The 13,959-nt window shown below is 41.1% G+C and overlaps 1 protein-coding gene across 4 annotated transcripts in view; it reads left to right on the top strand.

Moving 5' to 3' along the window:
• The window catches only part of LRCH1 (leucine rich repeats and calponin homology domain containing 1), a 201,008-nt gene that overhangs the window by 118,914 nt on the left and 68,135 nt on the right, over window positions 1-13,959 (top strand). For all 4 annotated transcript variants that reach the window (XM_047870810.1, XM_047870983.1, XM_047871063.1 and 1 more), the window contains one exon: window positions 1,522-1,648. In XM_047870810.1, coding sequence (XP_047726766.1) covers window positions 1,522-1,648 — 127 coding nt within the window. The remainder of the gene's footprint in view (window positions 1-1,521; window positions 1,649-13,959) is intronic.

Below are 13,959 nucleotides of genomic sequence, written 5' to 3'. Positions count from 1 at the left end.
GCACACCATGTGTTTTCTTCTCAGCCCATCAGCTAGAGAAGCCCTTTGTTTAGCCGGATTCGCACCTCGTCATATGGGGGAGTAGGGGAGGAAAACCTTTAAAATATAATACATACAGAAAAGTGCGCAGCTCATAAGGACACATCTCAGTGAATGTTCAAAAAACAGAAGCACTCATGCAGCCAGTAGCCAGATGAAATTTATCTTTTTATAGTGATATCTGTTTCTTAATTATAAATGCACTTTGTAGGAATTTTGGAAAACTCAGCAAAGTATAAGAAAGAGAAATGTAAAGAACACTCCTTGTACCTAATCTCCGACCCCCATGACTACCGATAGCATCTTGGCGTGTTTTCAGGGCATCTGTCCCTCCCCCTCACACACACAGATTTATGTGTGTCCACACGTGCACACAATACCACCGCCTCGGACACTTCATGCACGTGTGCGCGTATGCACAGAAGAAGTTCTGCGTGGTTGCAATAGCAAGACAAACGTGTTTTTAGATATTTCACTGCCTGGTCATTGTCTCCGTCAGCAGAGTGGTGGGGAAAGAAAGGCAGGGAAACTGAATACCATCCCTCTCCTTCCCTGATGGCAGGAAAAGGGCTTTTTGTGGGAGAAGAGGTTGAAATAAATGGCTGACACACATAAAGATGGTTCACAGATTTCATTTATCCATTATTTCCCAGCAAACTGAGCATTGATAACAGGAAGTTCAGATACTTCTGGGTAGAGAACCTCTTCATGCAAAGCGGAGATGAGAGTTGTACCCAGATTTTTCTGGGTACCCTGTGAAATTGAACCCCTCCGGGTTCCAGATTCACTTTTGCCAGAAGGCCAACATTACTTTTTTTTTCTTTTAATTAGCTCCCTTGCAGGTGCCCAAATAGACTTTAAGCGCAGTGACTCTTGTGTTAGCAAAAGGAAGCAGAGTCAAAACGTTGGAAATCAGGCTGGTGGTCTTTTGTAAGTTGCAGCAAAACGATCTTCTCCATCACTGTAACATGGACGGGAGGATGCCTTTGTGGTGCTCGTTTCTCGCTGAGTTTCCTGCTACATTGTCACAAAGAGAAGAGTTGGCACCCGCCTCCCGTTGTTATTGGTGACGCAGGGCGCGATGCCCATCTGCCTCCTGGCTGGCCAAGGACTCCGCTTCTGCAGGGGGCTTGATGGGGTTCCTTGTGCCGGGAAACGTTTCCCGCAGAACTGCCTATGCCTTTCTTTCCTAGAAATAGATTTTATTGTCTTTTGTACTTGGGACTTGAGGGATTACACGTATGGAAACTTCATTGGACCTTTTGCCGCAGAACTGCCTATGCCTTTCTTTCCTAGAAATAGATTTTATTGTCTTTTGTACTTGGGACTTGAGGGATTACACATACGGAAACTTCATTGGACCTTTTGTATTTGTCAGACGTCTTCTCCAATCACTCCTTTCTTCTCGCTTATTCACAAACATAATCGGAAACGGTATGACGTGGCTTGTGTGTTTACGGTGTTCTTGTATTGTCTTTGCAGTCGAAATCAGCTGTCTGCCCTGCCTGCCTGCCTGTGTGGTCTGCCTCTCAAAGTCTTAATCGCAAGTAACAACAAACTTGGATCGCTGCCAGAAGAGATAGGTCAGCTCAAACAGTTAATGGAGTTGGTATGTTACTGATTTTTAAGATGCTCTTTTTATTTGTTGACTAATCATAATCTATCAAGGTAGTCAGGAAGACTCTTGTAAAGTTGGACATAGGTTGTTGGATGGCTGTATGTGATAAAGACATTAAGTGGGGAGAGGAATGATCTTGGCTTGGCTGTGGCAGACACAGTTCCTGAAATTTACAGGTTTCCTGAAGTTTACACTTCCTGAAGTCCACGGGATTTACAGTTCCTGAAGTTTACAGGTTATCATGTGGTAGTTACATCATTTTTTTCCAGATCGCATATAAATTTGTGATAAATCATGGATACACTGGCAAAATAATGTACAAATAAGTTAGTAGGGCCAACTTTACATGAATGTAAGTAATTTAGAAAGAACAGAATGCTTTGATTCTGTATGGGTTTTAGTAACCATTGCCCCAAAGTGATGTCACTCTAAAATATGACCATATCCTCAGAGACAAAAAAGTGTAACAAATGTTTTAGATGGGTAGAGATGGATTGTAAGTGTGCATCTGAGGCCAAGACACACTGTTCTATTTCAGGTCTTTCACTACTAAATGAATCACTTACCTTGTTTCTAAAATGGGAAAGAATGAATCCCATCCAGGTAAGATGGGTGAATGAAGAGACAAGAATAAGCAATCAGGCTGAAATACAATGGTCAGAATGTCTCCTTCAAGCAGGCATTATTCCATACTGACCTTGTGTCAAGCACAGCTGCTGTGATTACAACCATGGGAAAGGACACAGTCCCTTCCTTCAAGTAGATTCCAGTCTAGAACATTGATGGCCAATACCTTTTCTATTTAATTCCTATTTAATTTCTATTTAATTCCTATTAATTTCTATTTAATTTCTATTTAATTCCATTAAACTCCATTTAATTTCTTGAGGCCACATGGACCACCATGGTGATGACTTAGGAGGCTCAGATAGAAAGTGCTGTCATCCCTTCATCACGTCTGCAGTGGGAGTTGGTTAGGAACGTGACAGGTTAGGAAAGTGACCTATGTATCAGCTTTAATTTTAGTATAGGAGTGAGTTACTGCTGTATAAAGGCATTGAAAGGTAAAGAAAGAGTGTCTTTTTCATGACTCATGTGATATTAGTATCTGAAACCTATTCCAAGGCAAGGGCAAACAAAAGTAAAGATAAACTGTTGAGTCTACACCAAAATGGAAAACTTTTGCACGGCAAAGGAAACTACCAACAAAAGAGAAAGGCAACCTAGTGAATGGGAGAATATATTTGCAAATGATTTATTCAATAAGGAGGTAATATCCAAAGTATATAAAGAACTTATGCAAGTCAACACCAAAAAAGAAAAATCTGAATTAAAAATGGGCAGAGGACCCAAATAGACATTCTTCCAAAGAAGACATACAGATGATGGCCAACAGACACATGAAAAGATGCTTAGTATCACTGATCATCAGGGAAATGCAAATCAGAACCACAATAAGAAAACACTTCATACAAGTCAGAATGGCTAGTAATTAGAAAGGCAAACAATAACAAGTATTGGCAAGGATGTAGAGAAAGGGAAACCTTCACACACTGTTGGTGGGAATGTAAACTCATGCAGCCACCATGGAAAACAGTATGGAGATTCCCCAAAAAATTAAAACTAGAATTACTGTATGATCCAGTAATTCCCCAAAGGACACAAACACTGATTGGAAAAGATACATGCATCCCTATGTTCATTGCAGCATTATTTACAACAGCCAAGATATGGAGGAAACCCAAGTGTCCATCGACAGATAAGTGAATAAAGAAGTGGGGTGTGTGTGTGTGTGTGTGTGTGTGTGTGTGTGTATGTATATATACATACATACATATGTATATATGTATATGTGTGTATATATGTATACATACATATGTACATATATACATACACACACACACACAATGAAATATTATTTAGCCATAAGAAATGAATGAAATCTTGTCTTTTGAGACAATATAGATAGACCTAGAGGGTATGAAATAAGTCAGACAGAGGAAGATAAATACCATACGGTTTCACTTATATTTGGAATAAAAACATATTGAGGGGTGCCTGCATGGTCAGTCAGTTAAGCATTGGACTCTTAATTTCAGCTCAGGTTGTGATCTCATCTCTTTCTCAAATCAAATAAATAAATAAAATAATTAATTAATTAATTAAATTTCAAGTTTTTAAAAAATCAAAAAAAAAATCAGAAAGAGACTCGTAAATACAGAGAATAAACTGGCAATTGGCAGAGGGGAGGGGGCCAGGAGGATGTATGGAATCGATGACTGGGATTAAGTGCAAACTCTCAGTTAGAAAATAAGTCACAGAGATGAAAAGCACAGTACAGGGAATAAATACCGTACAATATGATACTGTAATAACATTGTATGGTGTCAGATGGTGACCAGACTTAACCTTGGTGAGCACTGGGCAATGAATAGAATTGTTCAATGACTATGTTGTGCACCTGAAAGTAATACAACATTGTATATCAACTATACCTAAATAATCATTTTTTTTAACTTTGTATTATTTTTTTATTTATTTTTTAAGTGTTTCACATGAGTAGGGAGGAACAGAGAGAGAGGCAGAGAGAGAATCCCAACTCTGGGTGCAGAGCCCAACACAAGGGCTTGATCTCACAACCACGAGATCATGACCTGAGCCAACGTCAAAAGTCAGACACTTAACTGACTGAGCCACCCAGGTGCCTCAATAATGCATATTTTTAAAGGATACAGGGGTATTCCTGCCACTCAGCATCTGGACATTTGATCGGGGATCATTAATGTCTAGAACAAGACACTGGAAAGTTGTCTGGAGCCATGGAAGTGGTTTGTTTTGTCACTTAGCTCTCTGTACTTCTCCATGCAGTGGAGATGTCTCGCCCACAGATCCCAAGTTTAAATGTCCTCCGACTTAAGCACTAGCTAGTCTGTCTCAGCCCTGATGTCTAAATGAGAAAGGCAAGATGTGGGTCGGATGTCCTCTCCTGACTGAGTCCGTGATGCACAAGGCACATAGTCACATGACCCAGACACACAGCTGCTTTCCTGCCAACAAGGGGGCAGTTCTGAAAGAAGATGGATGTTAATTTGGGTAGGCACACCCACCCCCAAGTTTGCTATTACAAGAAATATGTGCATGTGGTTAGGGAGTGATTGATTCAGCCTTGGAGTTGGGAAGGATTTGTAAGGGAAGAGACCTTTGAGAGGCCCCTTGCAGAAGTCTGTGTGGGATTTTCTAAACGGAAAAAGGAAGACAGGCACAGAGGAAGCATTTAAGAGAGAAGGGACGGCTTGAGCAAAGGCAAGACAGCCCAGGAGGAGGTGGCTTGCTTGGAGCGTGGGAAGCAGTTTAATCCGGCTGAGGCTACGTAGAATGACACTGGGTGCTCCATTTTCACGGCCACTGCCTTAGAGTTAGAGTTAGGCCACCTTCAGCTCCTCCACGGGGCATTCAAGATCCGTCATTCACCTCCTGTCCCTGGCCCCTTTAGTTCCAGCCATCTGGGAGTGTTCCTTGTTCACTTCCACTTCTAGTCTTTGATACACATCACTGTCTCTGTGGGGACAGTTTCTTCCTTCTCGTCTTCTCTTGGTCAGTTCTTAACCAAGTTAGATGTCACTTCCCCCAGAAAGCCTTCCCAAATCCTCTAAGCCAGACTTAGGCACTCCCAGTGCAAGCACGCTATACTTACCACGGAATTCTGTGCAGTCATACTTTCTTCCTACTTGGCATTCTCCACACCAGCTCCCTCTATGTCTGGAAAGCCGCCGAGGGCTGTGGACAGGGATTTGCTGTTGTACCTGGTGCTCGGCATAAGACCCAATACGTGTTTGCTGAATGCTGCTCTCGAGGGGTGGAAAGTGGGCTGTGGCTTGGGACAGACTGTGAAGACTCCCAGGTGCTCAGCCTGCCAGGGGGATGACTATCTTACAATCCATCTTGATTCAGAAGGCACCATCTTAATCGGTTCCAGAAAACAAAACAATAATACGGAATAATGCTTTGGATGAAACTGATAGTTATATGCTTTTTTTTTTCTTTTTAAAGAATTCTTCTTTTAGGAGTCTGATAGACGCACAATCCAAATCTGCTAGAATTTGGATTAGGTCTTACAAGCACAATATATAACACATTGGTTTTTTCCCCACTTGTCGGGCTCCTACAGATGGGCGGCACACAGGTGAGGTCAGTCTTCTGGAACCTGTGGGCAGCTGGAATGTGTTTCTGTCCCACTGCACCCTGGGCGTAAGCCGACAGCATGCCATGTATCAGCTCTGCCTGCCGAGCTGCGGACCAGCTCATCTGTGAATAGGTGGCCGTGTGCTGAGCCTGGGGCTAGTCCCACACCAGAGCGGGGCTTTCCTGAGATGCTCTTATCAGCCGTAGGGCTGGCCTTGTGGCCGTGGTAGAACAGCACTGTCTCCTGTCTCCCGCCTCAGGACACACAAGCTGTGGGGTGGCTGTGAGGGAGTCCTTGAGCTTTTCTTGGGCACCCTGTCCAGAGCCCAGAGGTTAGTGTAACCTCTTAGTTACACTAAAGGTTGAGTGTAACTACTTACTTAGCATTGTGTTCAGCTGGCTCTGGTGCCTTTTCTGCACCAGCAATAACCTGTTGGATCCTCGAATCCTAGAAATCCTAGAATGTGAGAGCCATTGGGGTTTTAAAAGCATCTAGTCCAAGCTCTTGACATCTTGCAAGGGTAGAGAGAAACCTAAGGTAGAGAGGCAGTGTGTGATGTACAGAAGTTCACTCTGGTGTAGCTAATTTATAACTTAAGCTGAAACACCCTCGCCCAGCACTATTTGATAGAAAGGTAACGCAAGCAGCAAATTTTATTTTACTTTATTTCATGAAAAAATTTTAATTCTATTCTGTTTTTTTTTTTTAAGTTTATTTATTTATTTTGAGAGAGAGAGAGCATGGGAGGGGCAGAGAGAGAGGGAGAGAGAATCCCAAGCAGGCTCCCGATATGGGGTTCTAACTCACAAACCATGAGATCATGACCTGAGTCAAAGTCAAAAGTCGGACGCTGAACTGACTGAGCCACCCAGGCGCCCCTGTTCTGTTCTATTTTTAATTTTAATTCCATTGTAGTTAACGTAGCATTATATTAGCTTCAGGTACACAATGTAGTGATTCAAGACTTCCATATATCACCTGGTGCTTATCATGACAGGGGCACTCCTTAATCCCCATCACCTATTTCATTCATCCCCCCACTCACCTCTTTTTATTAACCATTAGTTTGTTCTCAGTAGTTAAGGGTCTGCTTCTTGGCTTGTCTCTCTCTCTCTCTTTTCCTTTGCTCATTTGCTTCTTAAATTTCACTTAGGAAAATACCCTCTAGCTCCATTCTTGTTGCAAATGGCAAGATTTCATTCTCTTTTTAAGTTTATTTATTTATTTTGAGAGAGAGAGGGAGAGTGAGCATGAGCAGGGGAGGGCAGAGGGCGAGAGAGATTTTCAAGCAGGCTCCATGCTGCCAATGTGGAGCCCCTATGTGGGGCTCAGAATCACAAACTGTGAGATCATGACCTGAGCTGAGATCAAGAGTGGGACACAACCAACTGAGCCACACTGGTGCCCCAAGAGTTCATTCTTTGATGGCTGGGTAATATTCCATTTTGTGTGTGTGTGTGTGTGTGTGTGTGTGTGTGTGTGTGTGTGTGTGTATGCACACATCTTCTTTATCCATTCTAATCAGTGGATGGACACTTACGTTGCTTCCATAATTTGGCTATTGTAAATAATAAAATATGCTGTAAACATAGAGATGCATGTATCCCATTGAATTATTATTTTTGTATTCATTGGGTAAATACCCAGTAGTGCGATTGCTGGATCATAGAGTAGTTGTATTTTTAACTTTTTGAGGAACCTCCATGCTGTTTTCCAGAGTGGCTGTGCCAGTTTGCATTCCCACCAACAGTACATGAGGGTTCCTTTTTCTGCACAACCTTGCCAGCACTCATTGTTTGTTGTGTTTTTGATCTTAGCCATTTGGAAAGGTGTGGGGTGATATTTTGTTGTGGTTTTGATTTACATTTCCCTGATGAAGAGTGATGTTGAGCCATCTTTTAATATGTCTGTGGGCTGTCTTTATGTCTTCTTTGAGAAATGTCCATTTCTTCTGCCCATTTTTAAGTTGGATTGCTTGTTTTGGGGTGTGGATTTTTATAACTTCTTTACATATTTCCAATGCTAACCCTTTATTGGATATGTCATTTGCAAATACCTTTTCTCATTCAGTAGGTTGCCTTTTAGTGATTTGGATTATTTACTTTGCCGTGCAAAAGCTTTTATTTTGATGTAGTCTTAATAGTTTAATTTTGCTTTTGTTTCCCTTGCCTCAGGAGACATATCTAGAAAAATGTTGCTGCGGCCAATATCAGAAAACCATGCTCTCTTCTAGAATTTTTATGGTTTCATGCCTCACATGTAACTCTTTCATCTATTTTTAATTTTTGCGTGTGGTGTAAGAAAGTGGTCTGGTTTTGCTGTTTTACATGCTGCTGTCCAGTTTTTCCAACACCATTTGTTGAAGAGATTGTCTTTTGCCCATTGGATATTCTTTCCTGCTTTGCCAAAGGTTAATTGACCATATCCTTGTGGGTTTATTTCTGGGTTTTCTATCCTGTTCCATTGATCTATGTGTCTATTTTTGTGCCAGTACCATACTGTTTCAATGACTACAGCTTCGTAATATAACTTGAAGTCAGAAATTGTGATGCCTCCAGCTTCACTTTCTTTTTTCAAAATTGCTTTGGCAATTTGGAGTCTTTTGTGATTCCGTATAAATTTTAAGATTATTTGTTCTAGCTCTGTGAAAAAATGCTATTGGTAGTTCGATAGGGATTGCATTAAATGTGTAAATTGCTTTGCATAGTGTAGGCATTTTAACAATATTTGTTCTTCCAGTCCATAAACATGGAATGTCTTTCTGTTTCTTTGTGTAGTGTTCAGTCTCTTTCAGCAATGTTTTATAGGTTTTAGAGTATGGGCCTTTTACCTCTTCAGTTAGGTTTATTCCTAGGTATCTTATTATTTTTGGTGCAGTTGTAAATGGGATTATTTTCTCAATTTCTCTTTCTGCTGCTTCATTATTAGTGTATAGAAATGCAACAGATTTCTGCACATTGATTTTATATCTTACGACTTTACTGAATTAACTGATCAGTTCTACTAGTTTTTTGGTGGAGTCTTTAGTATTTTCTATATAGGGTGTCATGTTATCTACAAATAGTGAAAGTTAGACTTCTTCCTTACCAAGTTGAATGCCTTTAATTTCATTTGATTGTCTAACTGCTGTTAGTAAATGTAACTTTTTTATTAGGTCTTTGGTTTTATTATTTTAGAGAGAGCACAGATGGGGAGACGGGCAGAGGGAGAGAATAAAAGAGGGAGGTTGGGAGAGGGAGAATCTTAAGCAGGCTCCATGCTCAATGTGGAGCCTAATGCAGGGCTCAACCCCACGACCTTGGGATCATGACCTGAACCAAAATCAAGAGTCAGATGCTCAACTGACTGAGACACCCAGGCGTCCAAACAAACGTACTTCAAATGCACTGGTAGCCACATTAAAAAAAAAAAAAAAAAAAGCAAGTGAAATTAATTTTAATGATATGTTTTATTTAATGCAGGATGGCCAGAATATTATTTCAGCATGTTTGCGACATAAAATCAGTGAGGTATTTTATATATTTTTTTCACATTATGTCTCTGAAGTTCATGGTGTATACCAAGAGCATCTCACAGGTTGGAACAGCCGCATTTCTCATGCTCGTAGCTGTGGCCCAGCAGCTCTGTAGCCTGTGGTCTTTCACTCTGTGCGCCAGCATGATTCCTTGTGAAAAGCATTTATTTGTGACATTGGTGAATATTTCATTTGTTGCCATTATTTAACCACAAGGGGTGAGTGGCCTTGCTTAAGGTCACAGACTAAAAAAAGATTAGTTTCCATCCGTTCTTATTTATCTTTCATATCTTTTTGCTTAAAATGGCAGTGCTACTGTAGGTAACCCTGTCAAATGATTTTTAGCTATCAGTTGGAAAGAAATTCCCTGGAGAGCCTGAAATAATTCCAGACTTGCTTGGGAGGCTTTTGTTTAAATGGTTACGTGGTAACCAACTTGTTAAAAAGTTTGACAGCTCCCACCAGACCCCACCCAAGCATTCAGGGTACTTTAGAGCCAATGACGTGCTGATAAAATCACTCAATTTATTGGTCTCTGAGCATTGTTTGGCTATTTTAGAAGAAATATTTTTAAATTTCACATTAGACTCAAAGAGTATCCCAAACGGAGTTGTAAACTCTCTCCTCTTCCAAGTGTGAGTATTCCAGAGTCATTGCTGCTTTGAAAAACAAAAGAAGAGAACCGTAGCTGTTGCAAGAAAGGAGTTGTCCTCTGTAATTTTTAAGGACTAGAACTGGAAAACATCACCTTACTGTCTTAAATATATCCCAGTTATCTGAAACTGTGAAAATGAAACAAAAAGCATTGCCATTCAGTGATTGGCTTGTCCAGCCATTTGAGGTGGTGCAGAGAACAAAGGAGCGCAATTGTTCCTCCTTCCATGAAGAAGCTATTAAGAAGCACCTACTGAGATGTCCTTTTTTGAATCCATGAGAGGCCAGGATAGAGTTCTGTGCTGTTTCAGGTGCAAGAGAATTGAGGGAATCTTAGCTCTTTGGAACTGGCCCCTCCGGGCTCATTTGTGATGGGAATGACCTAGAACTTTTGGACCTTTCTGGCCTCTTTGACTTCCTTCTTTCTGTACCTCTGGTACTCTAAGAGCTGTAGCTGTATATAGATGTTGTTTTGTAAGTCTTTGTATCTGGGCGTTCTTTCTGTAAGAGAAAGAAAAAGCAATAGCGTTTACTGAGCACCTACTATATGCCAGGCACTCTGCTAGGTATATGGCATGGGCAATTTCATATAATCTTGACAATAACCCAGCAAGGTAGATATAATATCTACAGTTGGTAGACAGATTTGAGTTTCAGAATTATTTACCCAGAGCTGGGGGGGCCCTGGAGTGGTGGAGCTGGGGTAAAAACCAGTTTTGTGTGATGAAAGCCCCAATCCTTTCAATAGCACCATTCAGCTGTGCTTACTGGGTCTTCTTCTGGATCGTTTAGCATCTCACGGAGAGGGACCCCGTGGTGTTTGCTTGTTTGTTTGTTGAGTTCCTGGTTCATCTTGGCAGTGGTTTTCCCATTAAAGTTGGGGCAGCGCACCAACAGTTGAGAGTGAATCAGAGAATGAATGTTGCAAAACTCGGGCCGTGTCTGTGTGCAGGTCTCCTCGCTGAGGAACCACAGCCGGGCAGGGAAGGTCAGTAGAGGGTGCTGGTGTTGACTAAACCTTATTTTACTCATTAAAACGACATTAGCATTTGGAAACATGGTTCTTGTACTGTCGAATCATGCCCGAAGGGGAAGACATGCTGAGTACCTGGGAAGAGATGCTGTGTGTGTGCCTTCTGTGATAATAACCGGAGAGCCGTGAAGATAATCGCACTGCGGCAGAGCACGACGAACTTGAGTTTTCTCACAGTTCCCTGAGCGGGCTGACATACTGAGGGCCGGAGACTGTCTGTCCCTTGTTTGGTTTCTTTCAGTTCTGTCTTTCTTCCGCTCACGCAGTGTGTGAAAATTGTGGCTTCCAGCTGTAAGACAACACAGTATCACTGCTCCACAAGTCTGCTCTTACACTGAAAAGCTCACAGAACCTGACTCAAGGAATATCTGATGGAACGGTGCATTTCCCGGCCCTGCCTAGACCTCTCTCTCCTTTCATAAAATGTTTGTGTAGCGAGTTTGAATTCAGGGATTGATTGTAGACACAGGATGTATCTGATTGTTGTAGAACAGGATGACCTGGTTCTGAGGAGAATTCCTCCATTCTTGGTTTTTAATTTTTTTTAATTTTACTCTTGAGAGAGAGAGAGAGAGAGAGACAGAGACAGAGAGAGAGAGAGAGACAGAGCGTGAGCAGGGGAGGAGCAGAGAGAGTGGGAGACACAGAATCTGAAGCAGGTTCCAGGCTCCGAGCTGTCAGCCCAGAGCCCGATGCGGGGCTCGAACTCACGGACCGTGAGATCATGACCTGAGCCAAAGTCAGATGCTTAACAGACTGAGCCACCCAGGCGCCCCTCCTTCATTATTTTCATACATAACATTCCAGCCTCTGAGTCAGGTATAGCGGAGACATTAATTCATGTGTCTGCCATAATCTTTTTTCCATTCACAGTCTTTGGACATGCCTTCTAACCTCTCTGGTTTCTGCGGGACAGTTGGAAGTCCGTGGCTTGTTTACCATCTGTTCTGTTGAAGAGCATTGGGTTGGAAGGAAGGGTGTGGAGCGGAGTTTTATACTAGAAGGAGACATTCAGTAAGTGTTGGGAGGTGACAATACCAGAGGTTGCTTGAAGAAGTTTTGAGTTTAAATGAACATACTGGATTTTTCTTAAAAGAAAGAAATTCTGACTACAGGCATTGAAGTTTTTGATGGCTAAGAAATCAAAATTGACATTACTTCTAGGTTAAGTATCTGTCTTTCAAAGTCTCTTCATTATTTCTGATGTGATAAATGGATCTTCCTACTATTACAAGGAAATTTAAATTAATTTTGCCACTTCCTTTTACATAGGTACAGAGAAGTTAAGACATTGACCTAAAGTCACACAGAAAGTCATACAGTAGACATTTCCTCCCAAAAAAAGAGTAGGAGCCCTTGATGGGAGTTACTAGCTTAAATTTCCTGTCAGACTGTTCACATTCCCTTCAGTTAACTAAAGAGCTAGATTTATTACAAAAGTATGGCTTAAGCAATGGTATAACTACACGAGGTTTTTGAAAACCTGAGAGATCAAGGTAGCTCATGAAAAAATACCGTGTGCACAGTTCCACAGGGTGGCCTGGTTACTCTGGACATCTTCCCTAACCAAGATCATCTTGACGCATTATGTGTGTTGGTTTTCATTACAGGTTACTCCTTAAAAAATCGCTTTTCTTTTTTACAGTATTATTTTCTGAAAGTGAACATTACCTAGTTTAATAATGTCTGAACTGAATCTGGTGTTTTAAATCCTTGTGTTTCTTACATACTGAAGATAAATTAACAACTAGTACTTGATAACAAAAATCCATTGGGGCGCCTGGGTGGCTCAGTCAGTTAAGCGGCCGACTTCGGCTCAGGCCATGATCTCGCGGTCCGTGAGCTCGAGCCCCGCGTCAGGCTCTGTGCTGACAGCTCAGAGCCTGGAGCCTCTTTCAGATTCTGTGTCTCCCTCTCTCTGACCCTCCCCCATTCATGCTCTGTCTCTCTCTGTCTCAAATATAAATAAACATTAAAAAAAAAATTAAAAAAAAAATCCATTAGTCTCCAGTGTGCATTTAATACTTCTAGTAAATTCCATTATTGCCTGGAAGGGCTGGCATAAAATGACTCTAACATTTTTTACTTAAAAACATGTTGATTAAACCAGTGGAAAAAAAGTATATTTTAGGTCATAGTTAAAATTGTCCAGTTTTTTTTTTTTTTTTTTTTTTTTTTACTCTAAATGACTAAATTGGACTGGCTGGTCCTTTAACTTAAGTTTGAGTATGTATGTTATTATATAATAATTAGATTCATTTCTATATAACAAAGAATAGAATTTGTAAATATTTATGACATGTTTATGATGATTTCTTTTTGCCCTGCTTGTACATTTGCAGTATTATAACAGTAAACATATGACAATTTGATCCACTGAAGCGTGCAATAATTATTTTCTAAGACATAGTTTAAGGGCTAATAGACAATTCAGAAGGGATTCATTTGACCATTCTAAGAAGCCACTGAATCTGGAATTCACAGCTTGGTAAATTCACAACTAAATGCGGAAGAAGTGTGAGGCATTAGTGTTCTTTACTTACTAAATTCATTTTCCTAAATGTTATCTTTTTTTTTTTCTTTAACGTTTATTCATTTTTGACACAGAGAGAGACAGAGCATGAACGGGGGAGGGTCAGAGAGAGGGAGACACAGAATCTGAAACAGGCTCCAGGCTCTGAGCTGTCAGCACAGAGCCCAATGCGGGGCTAGAACTCACGGACAGCGAGATCGTGACCTGAGCCGAAGTCGGCCGCTCAACTGACAGAGCCACCCAGGCGCCCCTAAATGTTATCTTTTTAAAATTAACTCAAAACTTGAAAAACCAGACCTTAGGCTAAATGTGGACAGACATATTTTAGAGAACCAGCCTGTTCTAGGATGATGTTTTTCATGTTCTAACCTGAAATATCCCAAAA

Source organism: Prionailurus viverrinus, chromosome A1 (genome assembly GCF_022837055.1).
Source record: "Prionailurus viverrinus isolate Anna chromosome A1, UM_Priviv_1.0, whole genome shotgun sequence".
Taxonomy (NCBI): domain Eukaryota; kingdom Metazoa; phylum Chordata; class Mammalia; order Carnivora; family Felidae; genus Prionailurus; species Prionailurus viverrinus.
Note: the sequence above shows the minus strand (reverse complement) of the source record. Positions and strands in the feature narration are given on the sequence as shown.